Genomic DNA, 23555 nt, shown 5'->3' with positions numbered 1-23555 from the left:
TCAGGTCCCATTTAAGATGCATGTTTTTATTGAAGTTAAAAAAAATTTGTAACCAGACAGAAAGAATAAAATAGACAAGAATGTTATAATCTGACTATATAATATTCTCTCATTCTTGGTGAATCACTAAAATATAACAAAGGATTGTTCTCTATGCTAATTTTTTAAGGTTGTCCAGTTAAACCATCATTTGGTATCCTTTCAACAGGTTAACCTCTTAACTATTTAGAGTTTCTTCTCAGAAACATTCATATATTATACAGAAAACATTCATAGTTTATTTGGGAAACATTCATATTTTATACAAATTTGAGACGAGACCAAAAAAACAAAAAACCAAAAAAAAACCCACACAATTGTAGCTGCAACACTATCCTAGCTGCATTGTGGTGATTATGTTCAGTCAGCTGTCCGCTATTCACAACTGGATTTTAATAGTGTTATTTACAGAGGGGCCAAAAGCACTCATCTAAAGTAAAGGCGCTCGGGTTTAATGTGCACTTTCATAGCCCTATGAAAACACAACCATTATATACACTGTAAACACCACAGGGCATGAAATCCATCTCCAACCACAAACATCAATCTCACAGATCAAGCATACAAGGTCTAAGGTAAGGTGCCTAACTTTTCTTTGTAAGCATACTTTTCACCCAAGAGTACTGCTATTCTTTTCATAGGACACTATTCACTTATTTCAGACATGGTGCCAGTGCTCAAAACACGCCCAGAACCCCTTTTTGGGGATTGCCTGCATAGTCTGCGATGAACTCTGCTGAACATTCTTGACGGTGGCAAGTCTTCTTTGAACAATCCTTTGAAGAAGGATTTGGTTTGGGAAAACAGGCATAGTTATTCACAGCCAAGTGGATCAAACTGGGGGATACAACCCTGGATCAAACATGAGGCACCACTAGAAAACGATGAGACCGATTTTCTTGTACAGCTCGTAAATTCAGAGATTTAAGATGCCTGAGCAATGGCGGTCCTGATGGAGTAGCAGAGATTCTCCTGGAGCGAAGACTGAGAGGCAAGCAACACTCACTGGAACGGCGTATCTCGGTGGTGTTTTGCAGTTTTAAAAATCAGTCCGTTGCCTCGCACATAAACTTTAGTACTCCTCTTCAGTTTCAGTCCCTTTTGCTTTCTTATGGATTGCCCGATTAAAGCTATGGCAAGCAGGGACCCAGTGATTGTCATGAAGCCCCAGCTTACAGCCAGGGAAGCCCTTCTGAGACCGGTGGCAGCACATCCAGTATCCCGGCCCATAGGGCAATGCCTGGCAATAGGGCTTGGGGTGCCACCGGCACAGGGACACGTCCCCTTTCACATATTTTTTCTTGCACTGCTTGCACGGATCCTCTCTATAGCGTGGATCCCGAACCCAGCGAGAATCTGCTGGCCTGATATTGTAATATTCAATGATAAACTTGAAATAGCAGCAGGTACATTTAAGAGCCACTAAACTCTTAGTGGGAAGTAACCTGAAGATTTTCACCATAATGTGGTGGGGCAGAAAAGCCATGTACTGCTGAGGCTCCAGAAGCTGCTGGATTTTAAACCTGGTCTCCAGAAAGTCATGCGACACCTGCTTCTTCCAACTGGATGCCTCAAGCACTGGTAATGTACTTTCCACAGAAGCCAGCGGGACAAATGAATCAGCCGAGACACTTTTCTCCTCAGATGCACAGTCACCCTCAGCAGCCTCGTCAAGCTGACTGGCCTCGGAAGACTCTTCTGTCGTGCTTTCATTCCGCTGGGAACAGCCCGGCTGGTGCTGACCAGATGGCAAAAAAAACAACATCCCTGGAAGCGGGTCTTCGCAGGACTTTGAACTGGAAGGCTGGTCTTTCTCTACCTTGGACACAGTGATACTAATGCACAAAGATTCTTTTCTTCTCTGATCAGGATTTTGGCTAGCAAGAGGCACAAGCTCTTCACTCATACCATCAATAGCATCTGGGGGCAATTCAATGGGTTGGGGACAGGTGCGAGGAGGAAAAGGTGACCCAACAAGTTCCTCTGTCATTTCCACATCATGTCTATTGCTGTTTTTCATGGCAGTCTGCTGGTCTGGCTCTAATTCTGCACTGTCCGTGTGCAAACTCACGCCTGCTGGCAATGAGGGACAGCCCCGAGGAGCACCGTCCCAGGCCTGGTCCCCCTTAGGAGGACAGTGGTCAGCCCTTAAGGGGCCACAGTCCACAGATACAGACCCCACAGTTTTCACCTGAGTGTCAGGTACCTCCAAGGCGCCTTTGTTTGTTTTGCTTTCCTCAGCCTGGGTGCCACTCACAAGCAACACACGGCCCACATTGCGACGGAAGCTGTTATTCCTCGAGAGGCTCCCAGGCTCACGCTGGCTCTGCCGCTTCAGGCACTCGGACTCCAGCCTGGCTACCATGTCAAGGACACGGACTGGCTCACTCTGTGGTTCACCAACCTCAGGATTTCTCCTTTCCATGGGTTCTTCACATGCTCCTGGGGCAGACAAGGGCTCGGGGGCTGGGGGCACACCTCTGGATTGCCCGGAAAACCGCACCACAGCAGGTGAGTTAGTGCAGTTTTTCGCACAACTGGCTAGCAGAGCACTGGCTCTTTGCTCGAGGAAGGCAACCATTTGTATGACCGACAAAGGCCTCCCGGCATAGACTCCGTCCCCGTTGTCACTCACGTAATGCACAGAACAGTGCTCGATGCCACACGCAAAAGGCTCAGGTTGGTAGCATCTGCTGTTGACTTCCTTCATCCTTTCCAACTGTATCTTGGTTTTTTTAAGATCCCCTGATTTTTTCCTTCTTTTAGTAGCTCTCCCATCAATATCCCAGGAGCTTTTTATTTTCATAGATCCTATTCTATTACTACACTGGTGGGCTGCAAAGAATGCAATCTTTTCCTTGGTATTTCCCGGTTTCACAACAGCCCAGATATCAAGCGGCCCTTCCCCTTCTTCACCCTGGTGGATTGTTGCAGACGATGCATTCTTCTTGGTTTTAACATTCAAGCTGCTCTCTTCAGGACTCTTCCCACTCATACTGCACAGAACATTTGGAGAAAGGATTCCAAAAGGCTTTCGAGATGATGCTTTACCAAGAGAGGCTGAAGGAAAGACACTTGGTTTCATACAACTAGCTCTGCATTTTTCATCATTTATAGCCTGTTGGTGGCTCATAGGAGTTCTCAGAGTTTCCTTGCTGATTTCCAAAGGTCGCACTTTCTTCTGGAGTTTCCAGTATGGCTTTAGGTGCATAACAGAGGCTCTACAAGGAGGAAATACACATTTGATTAAGATACTGATTTCATTTTTAGAAAAGCTTTTTTTTTTTTTAAACTTACACTCAGATGGTTCTAGCAAGTAATAGAAACATTTTCTATCAGTTCACTAAATCTTTACCAACTCTCATTTCAGCTAGTTTTTAACGTACAAATCAAGAACAACAAAAGCAAAAATAACTACTTTCCGTGGTATACAGGCCAGAAAATAAATGGGTGAATTTCAGACTGACTAGACTACGTGAATTTCAGACTGACATCAGTTAACATTCTATACATAAAATTAGTGCTTTAAATGTAAAGAAATTTGAACTTACTAAGAACACTCAAGGGTCAGTACAAGGCACAGTAAAGAAGAAACGAAAGTATAAAAGGAACCCATCCAGAATCTCTAGTATAGTAACACTATTTCTTTCTAAGTCATCACAACTAGCATTTTATTGATTGCAAAACAGTCTATCAAAATTGTTATATTGCTTTCTAAGCTATTCCCATACTGTTGAATATTTTAGATATCTGTATTTTCACTTGTCTGCTTATGTTGCTTTGCCCATCTATTAGTGTTGATTTTCTAAACAATCTACTTTTGTAAGCTCTTAACTGTTAAATTTTCTGCAAATTAAATACAAAGCCCAAATCTTTATTAATTCACTAGTTCAGAAAAACAGTGCCTGTTTTGTTCCCTGGCTAGGGGTGGAGATGGTAACCATTTTAGAAATTATAAAGATGATTACATGCAGAGATATGTGTTCTAATCCTTGTCATATCACTAATTAGCTAGACAGGGTGATTTTACCTTGGGTAAGTCACTTCCTCTCTGGGTTTGAGTTGAAATGTTAACTGAGGGGTTGGAATACTAGATTATTTAATGATTTTGTCAATTTGTATGTCAAAATATCCCATTGCTACACAGAACACCCTGGATTGAGGAAAAAGTGTCTTGTAGGGATGCCTGGTCTCCTACAAAGTAAGCCTACAGACCAAAATAAACATCTGCAGTCACAGATGTGGAGCAAGAGCAAGAGCTTCCACAGGCCTAAGCACATGGGCTCGCACCCACTCTCGCTCCTGGGGACAAAGTCTGAGACATACACATGGGGCAATCCAGCATATCACTTTCTCATTCGCTCCATAACATTTACCCAGTGCCTGCAATGCGGCAGCCTCCATGGGAACTGCTTTCAGGTATCAGTTTTATTCATCAAGAATGAAAGTGATCATCCAGAACAAATTTACCTTTCACTTCAAATTTAATTCCTAGAGTCCAGTCTCAGCTAAAAGAAGAAATATGGATATGAATATCTTCCAGCTAGGTAAAGAGAAATCTTACTTTTAAGGCACACAAAGTACCTTTTAAAAGATACCCCTGAAACAGATCAGATTGATTTGTTTCTTATCTTTAGCAATTATATCCTACATCTGTTGAGATCTCCCCCCTTTGTGCACTACAGCATTTTTAATAGCTTTATATTTTATAGAATTATAGAAACATTATGTTCTATATCTATAATTTAGTCTTATAAAAAGAGCCACCCAGAATTCTTCAAGAACAAGATAAAGATATATGAATAAAATAAGTGAATAAAAGAGGCACATCTAGTGCCATCTCTCTGTGTCAACAGTTTTCTGGTTTTTCATATCCCTTCAATCCCTCTCTAAGTGAAATCTAAGAAATGGAGGTTGTTGAAAAATCCAATTAATTCTCACATAATGATCTCATTACAGAATGTCTGTGAATAAATTTAAACTTCAGCAATGTGTGTGCCACTCTGCATCACACAATATGTTCTCTTCGCATTCCTCCCCCACAAATTATTTTAGGTGCCATTATTGATAGACAGCAACATTTGGAAGAAACTAATGTGATTGCAGATGGCTTCTGTTTGCGTATATTAACCTGTAAAGTCAGCTCAACTGATACATTACTAATAGACAAGGTTTCAGCGGGATTAAAACAGAAGATGATCCCATGGAACAAAAGTGAAGAAAGGTACAACAGCGAATGAAAAAAGCCAATAAGGTCATTCGATGCAACCAGGGTGGCTGCTGGAGGGTGGGTGGTGATTCTGTGGGACCCCCAAAGGAAGCAGAACCTTTAGGCACAGGCTCACGTCCTCCACTGGCTGAAGGATGGCTGGAGTATTAACCTCTCCCCCTTCCTGTGCTGGGCTTGAAGGCCCTGAGACAGAAAAGTGCTGGCAAGACTCAAAGAAACGGCAAAAATCTGAGTCTGGGTTGAAATCAGTGGTGGACCACGAGGATATGATGCAGAGCATCAAGGGCATCTACTGCAAAAATTCATAAAATAAAAACTTTACATCTCTAACAGATTACATCAGATGGTGGTGCTTTCCCCACCCACCCCCAACTCACCCCCTCAAATACAGACAGGCACTGCAGAAAGCTCCAGCCAGGTTTCCATGGTTGCCAATCTCTTCGCACAAAAGTATTTTAAAAGTTCGCCACGATAAAGTCCTGCTTTATTAAAGTCCTGCTTTAATGCAGGGTTTATAGCACCTACCCATACATGAGTGTTCATTAGACACTCAGAAATGTCCTTGTAAAAAGTTAAGATCCCTGGGCCCATTGAATCAGAATTTCTGGGACTGGGCCAACAATCTGTTTTTAACCTTAGATTTAATTTGGAAGGGAACTTAAAGGTCATGTGTTAGATCTAAGTGTGTCAGGAGGGTTCTGGATTGGGGCTGGGGGGCTGGGCTACTGACAGGGGTGAGGTGGAACTGCCCAACAAAAAGCCAATCAGACAGTCCATACTGAAGCGTCTACTCTAAAAGATGCGTAAAGACAGACCCATCTTCTTACCTGTTATTCTCTTTAAAACACCAAAAAAGTCAATGGCCATTTTATTGCCAAATTTCCTCTCCAACTCCAACTCCTCAGTTTCTTTGACACTGCTTTCCCAGCTCTCTTCTTCTCCAGCCTCTAAGCACTGATGTATTCCTCAGAGTTCTTTCTTTTTCTAGACCATTATTACTCTTAAGCTATATATCTAAGTGACCTCATAGTTTTAATGACCACAGATTCATGACTCCCCAGTGGTATGCTCTCCCAAACTTCATATCCTATTACATGCCTAACAGACATACTCACCTGGATGTCAAAAAGAATCTCAAAAATCAAAATGACTATTCAATGACAGCACCAAGTACCTGGTCAACCAAGCCAGAAAGCTGAGTCACTTCGATTCCTCCTCCCATCCAATCACCAAGTCACCCTCCCTTCTTGTTCATCCCTAGCACAACTGCCCTAGTTTTAGCTGTCATATCTTACCTCTGCTACACTGTTGTTAGCTACAGGAAAGCCTAACCTCTTTATCAATGAAATGCAAGGTCATGGAGCCCACCCCAGCCAACCTATCACAGCTTCACTCCTGCCCTACCATAATTCACTCCTGCCCTACCATAATTCACACTTTGGAAGCTTGTTCACAGACCATTACCACAGGACCAAGTAGATGAAGGCCAATCATATCACCTAATGCACAAATTTTAAGGCAGGCAGAGCCATAAAACTAACGGAATAGCTTCAAACTTTTTTCATACTAACTGCCACCCATTTTTTTCTATCCATTTATTATCTGAAATTTACTAAACACTCTGGGCTGGATATTAGTGGTGCAATTATGAATAAGACATAGTTACTGCCCTTAAGGAGACAGAAAATCAAATAGGCAATTACGACAGCATGTGATATGTGTTATAAGGATAGTACAGGTGCTGGGAGTCCACAAGGGGAGGAAGGGGGAAGGAGAGGACAGAGAAGGAAGGAGTGTATGAAAGGAAGAGAGGAGACCACCAGCACCAAGCTTAGTCTTGAGGGTACAGAAACAGGTCAGAAAAGCCCTGAAGGAAGATAAACAAAGTCCTAAAAATTCAAGAGGTAGGTGAGAAATAATCAAAGTCCCAGCTAAGGTGGACAGACAGAAGTAAATGGGTTAGAAAGGAAGAACAGGCAGGATTTTAGCTACTGATGGTAAATGGAGGTTGAGGGAGAGGAGTCAAGGATGGGTCCTCAAGGCTACAGCAACTGGATGAAGAGTGGTACCTTTTAGTGAGATGGTGACAAAGGTAGCTGAGCAGATTTGGAGCAGGGGAAAAGGTAAGTTCAGTTTTTTAAAAATGCTGCATGCAAGCTAGAGATATCTAGTAGGCAGACTGACACAAATCTGGCCAAGAGAAAATGAGGAAAGAAACAAGACAGTTGTGACAGAAATTCAATGAGGAAAAAGTTTTCTGGACAGAGATTACGTATGTCTTTTTCCAAAATTTTCACAATGAACATATATTGCATATATTACCGTTATAATAAGAAAAAGTGTACATAAAAATAAAGAGCAATCACACACCCTACAGCAAGGTCATATAAAGAATTCTGTCTGGGGGAATCCCCTGGCAGTCCAGTGGTTAGGACTCCACACTGTCATTGCCGAGGGCCCAAGTTCAATCCCTGGTTGGGGAACTAAGATCCCACAAGTCACGCGGCGTGGCAAAAAAAAAGGAAAGAAAAAAAGAGTTGTGTCCAGTTAGTGATGGAGACCCCTGGTGACTCTGCTGTGAGGAACTGCAGTGGGCGAGTAGGGCAGAGCCAAAAATTCATGGTGAAGGAGTGAATGGAAGGTGAAAAAGTGAATGTTAGCAACTTTTTCACGAAGTTTGGCTATAAAGGAGAAAGTCTTTGTACATACCTGTCACCTTAAATCCTTTCCAGGAATAAACTGAGTATAATAATGAATCAATTAAAACTTGAAAAACTTTCCTCCAGTAAAGACCAAACTCTTGCTTTCAAATAATTCCAGTATTCTTTATTGACTCTTAATTTCTGATTTCAGCTCAAAAAAGCGGAAAAACTCTAACCTAAACATATTGTACTATCCAAAAATTAAGCCATGGAAGAGAATTTAACTTTGCAAAAAGGCCTAGATAAATGCTAAAGTCTAAAGAATCACACTAACTCTAGTCTATAGAGGACTGAACTTGATCAATGAGGAATCAAATGGCAATATGGGATCAGAATACGAGAAAGGACAAGATTTCTCTTAGTGCTAACAGACTTAGTGCTAATAGGAAGCCTAACATTGAAGGCCTGTTTCCTAACTTGTCACTCTTAGTCCACAGCCTTGCCCATCTAAACAGGCTAGCAGATAAGGTGTTTCCTTTTTCTTTCTACTTTATTAAAGCTTCAGGAATGCTAATTCCAAAGAGGAGTCATTTATTAGTATAACAGGAGCTACTCTTTATTTACAAAAGGTTAGAGGAATAAACATAGAATAGTCCCTGAAATATCCCTCCCATGGTACCTGCAGAGGGGAAAAAAAGTGTACAGTAAATAAATGACTGTTTCTTAAAAACATAAAAGCTTCCAGAGAACATCTTATGACCGCCTTCTTCACTGGACCTTTATAGAAACGATAAGCAATTTCAACAAAGTACTCCACGTATATAAACAAAATCCTTATTTTTTGCAAATGAGGTGACAGAGCTAATATGACTTTTGAAGCCCCACAGGTAGACAGTAGAAGAATTAAGATTAGAATCAGATAAGTCTCCCGGATCTATATTTTCCTTGCTTACAAAAATAAATAAATAAAAATTAAAATCCTAGGTTCAATCATGACACAAATAGAATTAAATAATTCTGACAGCATCTATTCAAAGAGCTTCTATCTTTCAAACTGGGGTCAGTTTTTCTTAAGTGCCACATAAAACCTCTACACAGTACTGTGATGATGTAAAGCAGACATATCATATAACGTAAGAAGCCACACCAATTTAAAAGTATGTAGAAACTGCTCCTATGGCTATTAAAGCAGAAAAAAATGCCAAGACCGGGAGGGTGTGAATACAGGTGGAGACATAAGAAAAGACTCCCATTAATCTCTAAGCACTGACGGAATGCATCCAACTCTCAGAGTACCTTAACAATAAAACAGAACAAACTCTAAGCCAGAAAAGACGGTATTTCTCAAACTGAGTTCCAAAATATTGGGGACTGGCTTTTTTCCGAGAGGGAGTTCACTCCTTTTTTTAAAGTAATATTACCTAAAACCATTTCATGGGAACTTTGAACTTCGCTTCAGGAGGATTAGATGGTTAGCAGTGCACAATTTAATGGAAAAATCCTTTACTGTCTGTTAATAGATACTGAATACAGAAAATAGCCTTTGGAAACACACATGCATGGTTTTCAAGAACTCACTGCTCACAGCTTTCATCAATCTCAGAATTCACAATGGTATTTAAATATAAGACATACCTGCTTCATAGTTATCTGCAACATAGATTCTATATGATTTAAAACTTCCAGAAAATGAAGGTTTATGATGAACTTGATGGGACAACCAAGTATCTAAAACATCCTGAAAAGGTTACAAATTAAGATGCATAGCCACTACTTTGCTCTTCTACTATGACTGCAACAGAAGCAACACCTAACACATTTTAATTGTATTGCAAAATACTGATTTAGTGATATCATCCAAGTTTACATGGGACCCCTCCCCCCTTTTCTTAAAGTAAGGAGGAAAGGGAAGGGCCTGGAGGGCAAAACACTCACTACAGCTCTTACCAATTATTAAATAACAATTGGGAATAGAGACAAGTGGAAGTATTAGGTTTTGTTAAATTTACCATGTTGTGAACAGTAGTTCACAAAATTATTCCCTATTGTTCCTGTGACATAATGCCAAATACTCACAAAACTCTGGCATATCACAATTTACTGCTATCTAAGCTGATGAGACATCTACTATTTGGTGGTCCCTGCTAGAATGAACATCAAAACAAATGAAACCTAATAAAAAGTTTAGTTCCCCCAAAATCATTAACACATTTTGAAAAGTACACTGAGCATTACCAAGAAAATTTTGCTTCCACAAATTTTCAGATATTCAGCATTTCTGTTAAAACCCTACTGCTTACGTCGACTTAAAAAAAAATGCACCATGTAAAAGTTGTGCATTAAGTTCTATTAGGGGACCTCACTGAGTACTATAGCCCAGGAGACAGCCTCTCAGATAGCTCCGAGGAACTGCTCCAGAAAGGTAAGGGAGGAAGCAAGATGCATATATGTGGTTTATCAGCGTGGGGGCGGGGGTGGGGAGGTGGGGGGTGGAGAAGCCGTGCAGTTAAGCAAAAGATTACTGCCAATCACAAAGAACAGACGTCTCAAGGGGATGCTTTCAGTGCTTTTCTATGTATGGGAAGATATAAGAAGCTGGGTTCATTGAAATTATTCCTTAGCTACGCATCTTAACTATCTAGGTCCATGTGTCCAAAGCACAAAATGCCTCCTGTTTTTCTCCATCCTGAATTCCCCTCAGGCTGGACTGCAGTTGCTAATGGCTTGATCCTTGTAGAAGGGGAACTGGAGCAGCATTCTTTGTTTATACTTATTTTTCCTATTCTAATATTTCTTACAAAAAACAAAGGAAAAGAAAACCTCTACTCTTTCGCACAGAAAGCTGTTACTTCCTTGAGTGTGCTGATGCTTTTTTTAAACTTTGAAACCAATCATTCTTCCATACATTTTTAAAAGTATATTTATTTGTTTGGTTGCGCCGGGTCTTAGTTGCAGCACGTGGGCTCCTTAGTTGTGGCATGCGAACTCTTAGTTGCAGCATGAATGTGGGATCTAGTTCCCTGACCAGGGACCGAACCCAGGCCCCCTGCATTGGGAGCATGGAGTCTTATCCACTGCGCCACCAGGGAATTCCCTCCATACATATTTTTATAGAATTTATATATTTTTAAGGCAACAATTTTTGATATCATTTGCACATGCAGTACTTTCAAAGAACTAATCAGAGCTTTAACATATGCCCTATTTGATCAAAATGTAACTCAGACATAAGGATGTCATCCCCTTTAGGGAAGAAATGTTAAAGATTCTAAGGCCAACCGTGAATGCAGTTCAAAAATCCATTAGGTGCCAAATAACATTTCATATGAAAAAAATCAGAGAATAGCAACTAATTCTCGAGTATAAATAAATGCAGCACCACACTGTGCTTGACTGCCAATGTACTCACACCACTCAATCTTGGGCCTCGATCTTGAGCCAAGCACCTAACATAGCCCACTGGGCACAAGCTGGCCCATTAACACTGTTATAGACAACTAAATTTTATTTTATTTTTAATTTTTATTAGAGTATAGTTGATTTACAATGTTGCATTAGTTTCTGCTGTACAGCAAAGTGTATTGGTTATACATATACATATATCCACTCTTTTTTAGATTCTTTTCCCATATAGGTCATTACAGAGTATTAAGAGTTCCCTGTGCTATACAGTAGGTCCTTATTAGTTATCTATTTTATATATTAGACATCTGAATTTTAAAATGGCTTATCCTCTCAGGAAGGGAAAAGGTAAAAAAGTAAAACTTCAGGGTAACAAACATTAAGGCATCAAGCAAAAACAGTTTGCTTGCATTATCAATGCAGACAAATGAGCTGGCAAATTAAGATTTTTGTCAGCAATCCTGGGTGGCGGTGGAAGGGGTGGGGGATTACTTCAGAAATAGGACCCCCAGTGTTCATCAAAGAAATAAGCCTCAATCACAGTCCTGACTGTGCCCGGCTGTTTAGTAATTACTCTTCCTTCTACCACATCCCTCTAGAATCTGCTGAACCAAGACTGAAGTAGCAGTCTGCACTGCATGGTTAAAGTACCCTTTGTTAAGAATCACCACTTGTAGAGAAAAGAAGTTTATGGTCAATAGAAAACTGAAAAAGTTGTTGCTTTGAGGCTGTTAATAGAGCTTACTAAAGCCAGTTTAATATTGAAGTTAAAAATGAGTATTTTTCCAGGGGTAAAAGTGAGAAATCTACACTACAGAAAACCAACCATTAGGCACCAAGGAGCCCAAACTGTCACGTTATTGGACAAAAACTACATAGTGGGTTTTATGTACTTGTATAAGACATCTCATAGAAAACTATTCCTTGAATACCCACAGGGTCTGTTCATCTTTGCAACCCCACGGCCAATCCCATTCTGCAGAATGTAACTAAACCTGGAGCTCCCAAACCAAATAGGAAGAAAGGTAATGGTTTATAACAAGATATAAAGAACTCAATTTCAGGGTTAACTTTGGGCCTTTAGAACCAGCTTTATATAAATCCAGAATCTGAGAAGTCAGGGGGTTAAAAGAGCCCTTACAAGCCCTATCCTCTGGAAATTCCTGGATGTATGTATTTATTTAACATGGTTGTAATCATATTGTACATACAATGTTTTACTTTTCATCACAAAGATTTTCCATGTTATTACACGGTCTTCAGACACATCAACTGTAAATGTGTAAGTGCCAGAATATATTAAACCATTCCCTCCAGCCCTGACATTATAACATAACATCTTCATGGATACAATCTCTTAAGCATTTAAGGGTATGTCCTTAGAAGATTCTCGAAGTGGAATTCATGAATCAGAGTATCACTATTTTTATGACTGGATATATCTTGCCCAACCATCTCCAAACAGGTTAATGCTAATTTACATTGCTACCACCACGAAAACCATGCCAGCTTTTTTTTTGTTTTTATTTTTTTAATTTATTTGTTTTATTTATTTATTTTTGGCTGCATTGGGTCTTCATTGCTACGCGTGGGCTTTTCTCTAGTTGTGGTGCACGGGCTTCTCACTGCGGTGGCTTCTCTTGTTGTGGAGCATGGGCTCTAGGCGTGCGGGCTTCAGTAGTTGTGGCACACGGGCTCAGTAGTTGTGGCTCACGGGCTTAGTTGCTCCGCGACATGTGGGATCTTCCTGGACCAGGGCTCGAACTCGCGTCCCCTGCATTGGCAGGCAGATTCTTAACCACTGCGCCACCAGGGAAGCCCCCAGTTTTTTTTTTTAAATAAATTTATTTATTTGTTTGTTTTTATTTTGGGCTGTGTTAGGTCGTCATTGCTGTACACGGGCTTTCTCTAGTTGCAGTGAGCAGGGGCTACTCTTCGTGGCAGTGTGCAGGCTTCTCATTGTCATGGCTTCTCTTGTTGCAGAGCACAGGCTCTAGGCACGCAGGCTTCAGTAGTTGTGGCACGTGGGCTCAGTAGTTGTGGCTTGCGGACTCTTGAGCGCAGGCTCAGTAGTTGTGGCTCATGGGCTTAGTTGCTCTGCTGCATGTGGGATCTTCCCGGACCAGGGATCGAACCCGTGTCCCCTGCGTTGGCAGGCGGATTCTTAACCACTGCGCCACCAGGAAAGTCCCAACCATGCCAGTTTGATGACAAAGATTTGGTTATTTGAAGTGAATTGGTTTTGTGCCTAGAGAAAGAAATCAATGTAGAACTAGAGATAAAAGATACAAATATGTAAGAATAATCTGTTTCTACTCTAGGATAATACTAGCTCTAACAGGTTTAAAATGTTTACCATGTGCCAGGCATTGTTCTAAGCTCGTAATTTCCAAAAAAAACTTGAAAATTGTATACTCTTATTGTATACTCTGATTATCTCCAATTGCTGATGAAGAACCCAAAGTAGAGGTGTGGAGATTAAGGACTTGCCAAGATCACATGAGCACATCAAGGAGCATGGATGTGCACTCAGTCAGGAGCCAGAGGCCAGGCTCTTACCTACCACACCATGCAACGAGGAAGAGAGCAGATGAGGAACACGTGGATGGAGTAGGTACTCCTTAACAAGCTTATTCTCAGTGTCATGAATAAAGACTGAGAAGTCTGTGAAACAGCAGAATCTGGGCTATGGGTTTGATTTTGGATACTTGGGTTTGATCCCTTACTTAAAATTAATCTACTCATTGATCAAATATTTAATTTTCCTTGAAACCAGGTGTTGTGCTAGACCATGGGGCTTCAGCCTAAACAAAACTGATGGAATTCCTGCCCTCATGGCAAATTTGAGAAACACACATTGTTCCCTTAGCCTTTCATTCATTTCCAAATCTAAAAGTTCCAATGTATCAAATCAAGTTAGCAGTAGAAGCAGACATCATTAGAAATATTTAAATTTATTTCTGACAAAGAGAAACTTCAAAAATTGAATGTAAGTATGGTGGCCTGGAACAGAGGCCTAAGGACAGATGACATTACTGAATAAAGCTGGGCTGGAATGACTGTACACGACACACACAGAAGAATACACAAAGATACTGTTCTGGTGTTGATTTAAAATAGACCTACTTATAAAAATTAGTTCCATAAAATGAGAAATGCTAGAGAATAAAAGAGACTGACATTAAGATATAACCATGGGCAAACGGGAAATTGTAAAAGGATAAAACAAATCAATAAAGAATAAGACCAATAAGAATAGAAATTAATATGTTCTATTGAGATTTCATAGGTCGTACCATCTCTTTCAGGCACTAGATTATGTGAAGCTATACACAACACTTTATCATTTGTCCCAAAATGCACTGGGACAAAGAGAAATAGTTGCCTTGCTATAGTTTTCATTATCACTCAACTGCTACTTCATCATAAGTGTATTAGTTTGCTAGGGCTACCATACAAAATACCACAGACTAGGTGGCTTAAACAACAGAACAGTTACTCCTCACAGTTCTGGAGGCTAGGAGTCCAAGATCAAGGTACGGGCAGGTTTGGCTTTGTTCTGAGGCCTTTCTCCTTGGCTTGCCAATGGTCGGCTTCTCATTGTAGCCTCACACGGACTTTCCTCTGTGCACAAATGCCCCCGGTGTCTCTCTTCTGTGTTCCAATTTCCTCTTCTTCTAAGGGCACCAGTTAGATTACATTAGGGCCCACCCTATCTACCTCATTTTACCTTAATTACCTCTTTAAAAGCCCCTCTCCAAATTCAGTCACATTATGAAGTACTGCGGGGGGGGGCGGGGGTGTTAGGCTTCAAAATGTGCAGGTGGGAGGAGTGCACAATTCAGCCCGTAACAATGGGGTAAGTGTAAGGACTCACAGGTTAAAGTGTGATGTTTTAAGAACACATGAAAGAAAAATAACAAGAAAACTATTTCAATTTGATCTCTGTATAACCTAAGGTGGCTCTAAAGAACAATTCAAATGATTCAAGAGCTCACTGCTCCAATAGTAAACAGCTGGACAGTCTTCTAACTTTCTGCAAAATATGTCTGGAAGGGAAAAAATGTCATCATTCCTATTAATTAAAATCTCTTTTATACAGAATACAGTGGTTATTAGCCATTTTGCAGTCCCCATAAGCACTCTGAAATTCTGATGAAAATAAAGAGGCCTCTCCTGACTAAAGGGCACTTATCTACAAAGTTTGGCATCATTGTTTCAGGAGATTTACAAACCACACCTCCCTGAGGTTCATCAGGGTCCATGGATTCAGGTTAAAGAGGACTGTCCTAAAGGACCACTTACTGTCTAAATTAAAAACCAAATTTGTCCAAAAATGGAACAAAATAGTTGAAGTTGAGATTATCTTGAAAAATACAGGATATGTGATAATCATTTACATTTAGCTACTTCCCAAAGGCCTGGAAGTAGCTAATGATCAACCAAATAATATCAGAATAAATTTTAATCTTACTAGCCAACACTAAAGGTGGGCAGAGAGAAGAGAGAAGAAACATTATTTCAGAAAATCTAAACTAAGAAAACCTATTAATAGCAATTCAGCACAAAATCTTAGAATAAAAAGAAAATAACAATAGGCAGACATCACTAGCAAGTCTCGTTTAGTGAAAGAAGCTCCATTATTTTCTACATACCAAACTCATAGCCAGCAAAGATAACATTGTGTTGTGAAATTTTAAAAACTGGCTTGTATTCTACTCTCTCTATGCAAAGGTACTCTCTTTGACTTTCCTCAAAAAGCAGCTTTGGATATGTTCAGACAATTGGGCAAAAGAGAAATTTATGTAGAATTTGACCTGGGGAACTCTGTGGATAATTTCACTAAGATGTAACCTCCCAAGGACAGGGACCCTTAATCTGCCTGGTTTACAACTGCTGCCCAGAGTTTTACTCAAAAAAATGTTTGTTGAATTTGAATGAATGATGTATTCTAAATGAGACAGCCTGAATCTGGAAAACAGAGTGAGAATGTAACATCCATCTCTACTGTACAAGCACCTCAACTGGATGGCTATAGCCTGTTGGATCCAACAAGGTATTGGGGGCAAGATGAAGCCTCAGAAAACAAAACTGCTATTTGTTAAAGGGATACCATTATTTTCTAAAGAGTTAGGTAACTCTTTAGAGTTAGGTAATTAACTTGCTGAAGATCCATCTGGCAAACTACTGAAAAAATCAGGTTTATTCCATTGCAGATGTATCTGAAGAAAAAATTCAACCACACTTACTAGCTATGAATAGTAAGGTAAATTGGCTCACCTCAGGAGCACTGAGCTTGACAACAAGATGTGAAGAGAGTACAGAAGAAAGTCAGTAAGGATGTATGAGAGGAAAGAAGTTAATTATCTGGTCACTTTTAGATTTACTGAAGAAAACCTCCCCTATTAACCCCACCACAGATATTCTTAGGAGCTTCATTGAGCTGCTCAGACCACTAGGCCTTAGATCACTCCCTAGTCCCCAGCTTCAGCTGCTTGCTTTAAATGAAATACGAATGAGGTGACTGGTTTTTTTCTAATAAACAAATTAATTCTTTCCATAAACAAAAATACTGTCATATTATAAATATTAATAGGAATATTTGGAAGGTCATCAAAGATACCAAGTGGGCCCCACAAACCAGTGAATAATACTCAAATGTAGGGCTTCCCTGGTGGCGCGGTGGTTAAGAATCCGCCTACCAATGCAGGGGACATGGGTTCGAGCCCTGGTCCGGGAAGATCCCACATGCCGCAGAGGAACTAAGCCTGTGCGCCACAACTACGGAAGCCCACGCGCCTAGAGCCCGTGCTCTGCAACAAGTCACCGCAATGCAATGAAGAGTAGCCCCCGCTCGTCACAACTAGAGAAAGCCCATGCACAGCAACGAAGACCAATGCAGCCAAAAAATATATGAATAATAAACAAATAAAAACAAAACAAACAAATACTCAAATGTAAAACGTGGCAGTTATGAAATAGGACTAAAAAACTCAACAAAATCAGATCATCTTCCAAGCCTCCCTTCTACAATTTTACAAAAAAACTGCACAATTTTGAAACCAAGGTCTTCAGTAAGTAATACCAAAGTTAACTATACTAAGCAGACATATTTTAAGCACTCTAAGGTAATTTCCTAACTAGGTGAACTACATGGGTTTGAAGTCATTCTGAAGTTATCAGCTACCCAATATAGCATATTGCACATCTCAACACCAAATCATGTACTATATTTTAACCACTGCTACAAAGTCAGAGAGAGAGAGAATATTAATTCAAATAAATATTTATTCAAAATAAAATACACTTAAAGCCATTAAATGCCTTAAATTTTATTTCCCGACAGGTTTTGATTCAAAATAAATAGAAGGAATGATAGAAATAGACATCACCATTTTCCAAACTTTATTGAATTAACGGACCTAGGCAATGATCATCAGTAGCTGCTAACATCACAAAACTGAAACACAACCAGACATTATATGCTCCTGATGGGGGGAAAAAGACACTTAAAAAAAAAAAATCTATTCTAATCTGGTTAATCCTTTAAAGCCAGCCTCAGACGAAATGCAGGAGACAGAGAAATATGCTAAAAACTTGAGGAATACAAAATAGCAAAATCTAGATTGAGGGGAAACTATAGAACAAAATAAGACTGGTTTCTTCAAGCAAATTCCAAGATGGAAGGGGGGCTGGGGGGAGAAAGAAAGAGAGGGGAGCCTACACATTAAGATATTTAACCAATCAATCAGCCAAATATGTGGATCCTCAGTCAAACAGACATACCATAAAAATTAACATATATGTATGTATGTATTTTGAAGTCCTCATCCCTTAGATATACATCCTAAAATCTTTTTAGCTTAAATGATACGATGTCTTCAAAACAATATGGGGGAGAAGAAGAGATTCAGAGTATAAATCAAGCAAGATTGGCCATGAGGTGATAAATTGTTGAAGCTGGGCAATGGCAAAGTGGGGTTTTATCATTCTAGCTCTGTATTTTTGTTACACAACTAAATTTTCTCATATTTAAAAGGGGAAATAAATAAATGGAAGCATTTGTAAACAATGGATGAATGAGCCCAGAAATGTTCATTATGCACACACAGTTGGAGCTGCATACCATCTGATCTGGAGTGAGAAACTGTGGAATTCACAGGTTCCCTGGGTAGGGCAGCTCTGCAGGGATCATTGTTAAGTCCATCCCCACTAAGCCCCAGGCTGTCTGACGCAGCACTCCTTCCTGGTTCAGACCCAGGGCACCAACCAACATAAGTTCTTCTTGCCCTACTCCACACCCTTTACTGAAAACTGAACAGGAAATAAACCAGAAGGCACAAAAAAGATAAGAAAAGGGAGACAAACACATAGGCAGTCAAATAAAAAAGAACTGAAAGACAACAGTGGTCAAGGCCAATCAACCCATTTCTTAATTAAACAAATATGGCTTTCAATCCCTCATGCTGTAACCTAAATGCGCAGCCTAATTAATACCTGACTCTGCCTTGTATAAGTGCACTTAACTTCCACAACTTTAAAGATAAACATAAATTTTTAAATAAATACATAGGGAATTTTACTATTTAAAGACATCTTACTGCAAATTCTTTTACAACAATAGTCGCCTCACATTCACTCATGGGGTAGGGGAAATGATAGTATTAATATTAAAATGTTATTATTAATAATGTAGCTGTTGATATTTATTGAGTACTTAAGCTGTACACTATTCTAAAGAATTTGATTATGTATGTATATGTATTAGTTTCATCTTCAGGACAATTCTATGAGATACATAAAATTATTATTATTATTTATTATTCCCATTTCACAAATGTGGAAGCTGACCAACTAAGTGTAATGAATACTATGTGCTAGGTCTTTTGTGGCCATGCCACGCAGCATGTGGGATCTTAGTTCCCCAACCAGGAATCGAACCCGTGCCCCCTGCAGTGGAAGCGTGGAGCCCCAACCACTGGACGGCCAGGGAATTCCCACTAGGTCATTTTTTTTTTTTTTTTTTTTTTTAAAGTTTTTACTTGATTTTATTTATTTATTTATTTATTTTTGGCTGTGTTGGGTCTTCGGTTCGTGCGAGGGCTTTCTCCAGTTGCGGCAAGCGGGGGCCACTCTTCATCGCGGTGCGGGGACCGCTCTTCATCGCGGTGCGCGGGCCTTTCTCTATCGCGGCCCCTCCCGTCGCGGGGCACAGGCTCCAGACGCGCAGGCTCAGCAATTGTGGCTCACGGGCCCAGCTGCTCCGCGGCATGTGGGATCTTCCCAGACCAGGGCTCGAACCCGTGTCCCCTGCATTAGCAGGCAGATTCTCAACCACTGCGCCACCAGGGAAGCCCCCCCACTAGGTCATTTTTAAAATGTGCTTCATAGTATTTTAAATGAGGCCATGTGTGTGTATACAAACACATACATTCATATAACAATTAATAGGGCTTCCCTGGTGGCGCAGTGGTTGAGAGTCTGCCTGCCAATGCAGGGGACACGGGCTCGAGCCCTGGTCTGGGAGGATCCCACATGCCGCGGAGCAACTAGGCCCGTGAGCCACAATTACTGAGCCTGCGCGTCTGGAGCCTGTGCTCCGCAGCAAGAGAGGCCGCGATAGTGAGAGGCCCGCGCACCGCGATGAAGAGTGGCCCCCGCTTGCCACAACTGGAGAAAGCCCTCGCACAGAAACGAAGACCCAACACAGCCATAAATAAATTAAGAAAAAAAAAAAAAAAAACAATTAATAGACGAGTCAAATGATTTGTCCAGAAGTCACTAAATCAGTTGTACAGAGGTTCCTAATTATAAGTACAGTATATTTATAACTGTCACAGACCAAAGTCACTTCAAGTTTATTTTAATAGAAGTGTTTCTCTTTGCCCAGGAAATGGTCAAAGACCTGAAGATAACTGAACACAGATCCAAGCTGAACAAAAAGCCAAAGGAAAAGCATTACAATACCATCAACTCCTTAAGGGCAATTCCCTGTCCGATATTTTATAAATACCCCATTGGATCAAGCACGGAACCCTTTACACACAGCAAGAGCTCCATGAAAAGTAAATGCCAGAACTATTCTACAATAGCATCCTCGTCTCCCACATCTTCATCAATCTGAACTCCAAATAAAGGGGGAAATAATGTTAAGGAGCTCCTGAAAACAGCTGCCCTTCAGGGTCATACAGGGTTATTAATGGACCCACCTAACTTGGTAGGTGGGACACCCAGTTTGACAAGGCAACCTGCCCCCCTAGGGGGACCATTTCAAAAGCTCAGTTCCCCCAAATCCCACCCTACCTCCCACAAGGAGAACTGTTCCACATGACCTCCTTGTTTCTCTACAAAGCCTCAACATCCTCTCAGTCATCTAAGGTTGATAACTCAGCACAATGGTTCTCAATCTTCTTGGACCCTGGATCCTTTTCAGAATCTGAGAAAAGGTCTGAGTTCTCTGGCCCAGAAAAATGCCAGAGTATGCACATAAACAATTTTGGACAGAATTTTGGGGAAATCTCAGTGCTTATGATTAATAGCTTCTGCCTCCTCCTCCTTTTTCCTTCACCTTCACAGTAGCCATTTGACCTTTCTTCCCTACCTAACAACATCTTTGTCACTCTTTACCTACAGGAACTACTGAAACCCAACTGGGCCCTTCCCTGCCCAGGTCTCATCCACAGCCCCACCCACACCCATCAATGGTTACTATAAGCCTTGCTTGAATTCCCAGAACTACTCCCTTGGGACACTTACCATGGTCTATCTTGTCTTCATCTCCCCTACGATACTGTAAGCTCCTGAAAGGTAAGAATACTCTTACTCCTTTCTGTATCTCTCATAGAGCATGCAGCAAAGTGCCTTGCACATGGCAAGGGTTTTCGTAAGCATGAATGTCAAACCTAAGGACTTAAAAGAAACCAGCCAATCAGCAAGAACCTCTTAAATGGAACATTATGAGTGTCTGACTAATCAATGCTTGGGCAGCCCAGGAAGTTGATGCAATTAAGCAACTCCACCCATCATTTCCTGATCTAGCACCCTGCTCTCTCAGAGATGGGAGGTTCATGAGGTGGAGACACAGAGACTCTCCAAGCCACTTTTCTGCAAAGCAAAAATTAGTTTGGCTTGAGCAGCAGCTCTCTTCCAGCACTCTAGTTACCTAAAACATTCCTATGCAACATCAGATTTTAAAGAAAATCCTACTCTCAGCCATGCGCAAACACACAGAGCCACAATACTTAATACTGTCACTTTAACTAGAATAAAAACAACTTTCATTTTTTTCACACCAGACTAATAAAAAGAAATTTAAAAAAAAACAAAAAACAAAACTTTCATGTCACTAATAACCTCCAGGACAGAACAACCTAGATATGCAGGCATTCAGCTATGAGTTAGGCAACCTCCTCCTCATTTTCAAAGCCCCAAACCACATCCTTTAAATACTAAAATACATAGACACTAAGTCCCAACAAGAAACACTGTAAAGTCTCCCCATGACTCTTTACTATATTAAACACAGCTGTCTAAGGTCATGTTTACATATAGATTAAAAAAAAAAAAAAGCCAAACCAACATCAGCATTAACAAAATGTATAATAAACAGCATTAACAAAATGTATAATGTATAATAAATGTATAATAAATTTCCAAACTAGAAAAGAAGACACCAAGAAATTTTTAAAACTTCCATCTTTAAGGTATATAAAACCATAAATTATGTCCTATTATCATGATTTGGTTATTTCTGTGTAAGTTTATATATATATATATAAAGTTTATATGTGTGTGTGTGTGTGTATATATATATATATCACAATGCTTTAATTACTTCAATAGAAAACCCTAACTTCCCTGGTTCTAAATTAGTTATAAAGCATGCAGAGTTCACACCCAGAACCTTAGGTACTTCAATTGTTAACAAACCAAACCACAAAGGAAAAACTGACACCCAAGATCAGATTTATAATAGATGCAAAACTATACACAGCAAGCAAAACCAAACATGGTAGGAATTAGAAATGATACAAAACTCCTTCCCCAAAAATTTCTAGTAATAAGCTTATTCCTCTTTCCTACTGCCCAATCTTATATAAAAGATTATTAGCACAAATAAACTAACAGAAATCCTAATTCACAAACTGCTAGAATTTGTGACTCATGGGTCCAACTCTTGCTTTCCATCCTCAAAGCAGGATCCTACTCCCTAGGCAAGATGGCCCTGTAGCTAACAAACATAGCCCACTGGAAAAAGAAAACAAACATCTTCCCTAAACATAACAGCACCTGAGCTGTAAGGAATGTTTTGTATCTACAAAGCACTTTTACAAACATCTCACTTGGCCCTCTTTCTGTTCCTCAGCTCATCTGCATCTTGGGGCCTTTGTACCAGCTGCTCCTTCTTTCTCCCCATCTCTGCATGCCCACCTGTCCCCTTGTGGCCCTCACGTCACCACAAACTTCATATTCCTCAGTGTTTTTGTAGTTCACAGCCTGCAACCACTGTGCTGAAAAAGGAGATAAAAGTCCAGAAACTGAAACTTGCTCAAGATCACAGTAGTGATGTAGTCATTACTTCAGAGGTCAACATTTTCTGACACGCTAAAAATTTTAAACACACATTTTAAGTTATAAAAGATTTAAATAAAGAGGTTCACCAAGTTCTCCTTATGAAAACATTCTACAATATGTTTTATTTCAGGAACTGACATTCAGTCTCATCTTGTATTAAACACTTCCCTCCCAGTTTTAAAAAGCGTAGTAAAAGACAATCTGAGAAAGAGCTTTGTATCTGAAAAATCTTCTACAGTGATTAGCAAAGAACGAAAAATTACCCAGGGGCAAACCAGAAGCTAACCTGCATTACCTGGGAACTTATGGAGAGGTGATAGTGCTAGACCCAGGTTCCCATATAAATAGACCCTTTAAATCAGTCTATTCAGTGTTGCACATAACAATGCCCTCATGGAGAGTAACATTCACTATAATTCTTACTTCTACTGAGTGGAATGTTTAGGTGAGAAAAATATTAAACACCAAAGCATAATCATATAGGATATTCTTCAGTTCCTGAATTCGCTTAGAAAATAATTATTTAATACCTACAGATATGCTGCCATATGCTTGAAACCCTAATTTAATGAGGGCAAAATGAAAGCCAAACAATGTGAGCAAAGGTTTCAGCAGCAGTTCAAATGGAGAAAAAGTTGAGAGTGAGTTATCACAGTCACATATCTTTA

At 40.2% G+C, this 23555-nt stretch overlaps 1 protein-coding gene across 11 annotated transcripts in view; it reads right to left on the bottom strand.

Moving 5' to 3' along the window:
• The window catches only part of FBXO34 (F-box protein 34), an 88752-nt gene continuing 65197 nt past the window's right edge, over positions 1-23555 (bottom strand). For 10 of the 11 annotated variants that reach the window (XM_057542971.1, XM_057542973.1, XM_057542976.1 and 7 more), the window contains one exon: positions 1-3260. In XM_057542971.1, the coding sequence (XP_057398954.1) occupies positions 1112-3260 (2149 nt within the window). In that variant the 3' untranslated portion in view covers positions 1-1111. Of the gene's footprint in view, positions 3261-6096; positions 6187-23555 lie in introns of those variants that run through there. The other variant, XM_007192899.2, reaches the window with a different exon arrangement.

This window comes from Balaenoptera acutorostrata, chromosome 3, assembly GCF_949987535.1.
Source record: "Balaenoptera acutorostrata chromosome 3, mBalAcu1.1, whole genome shotgun sequence".
NCBI classification, from domain to species: Eukaryota; Metazoa; Chordata; class Mammalia; order Artiodactyla; family Balaenopteridae; genus Balaenoptera; species Balaenoptera acutorostrata.
This window is presented reverse-complemented; position numbering and strand designations above follow the sequence as displayed.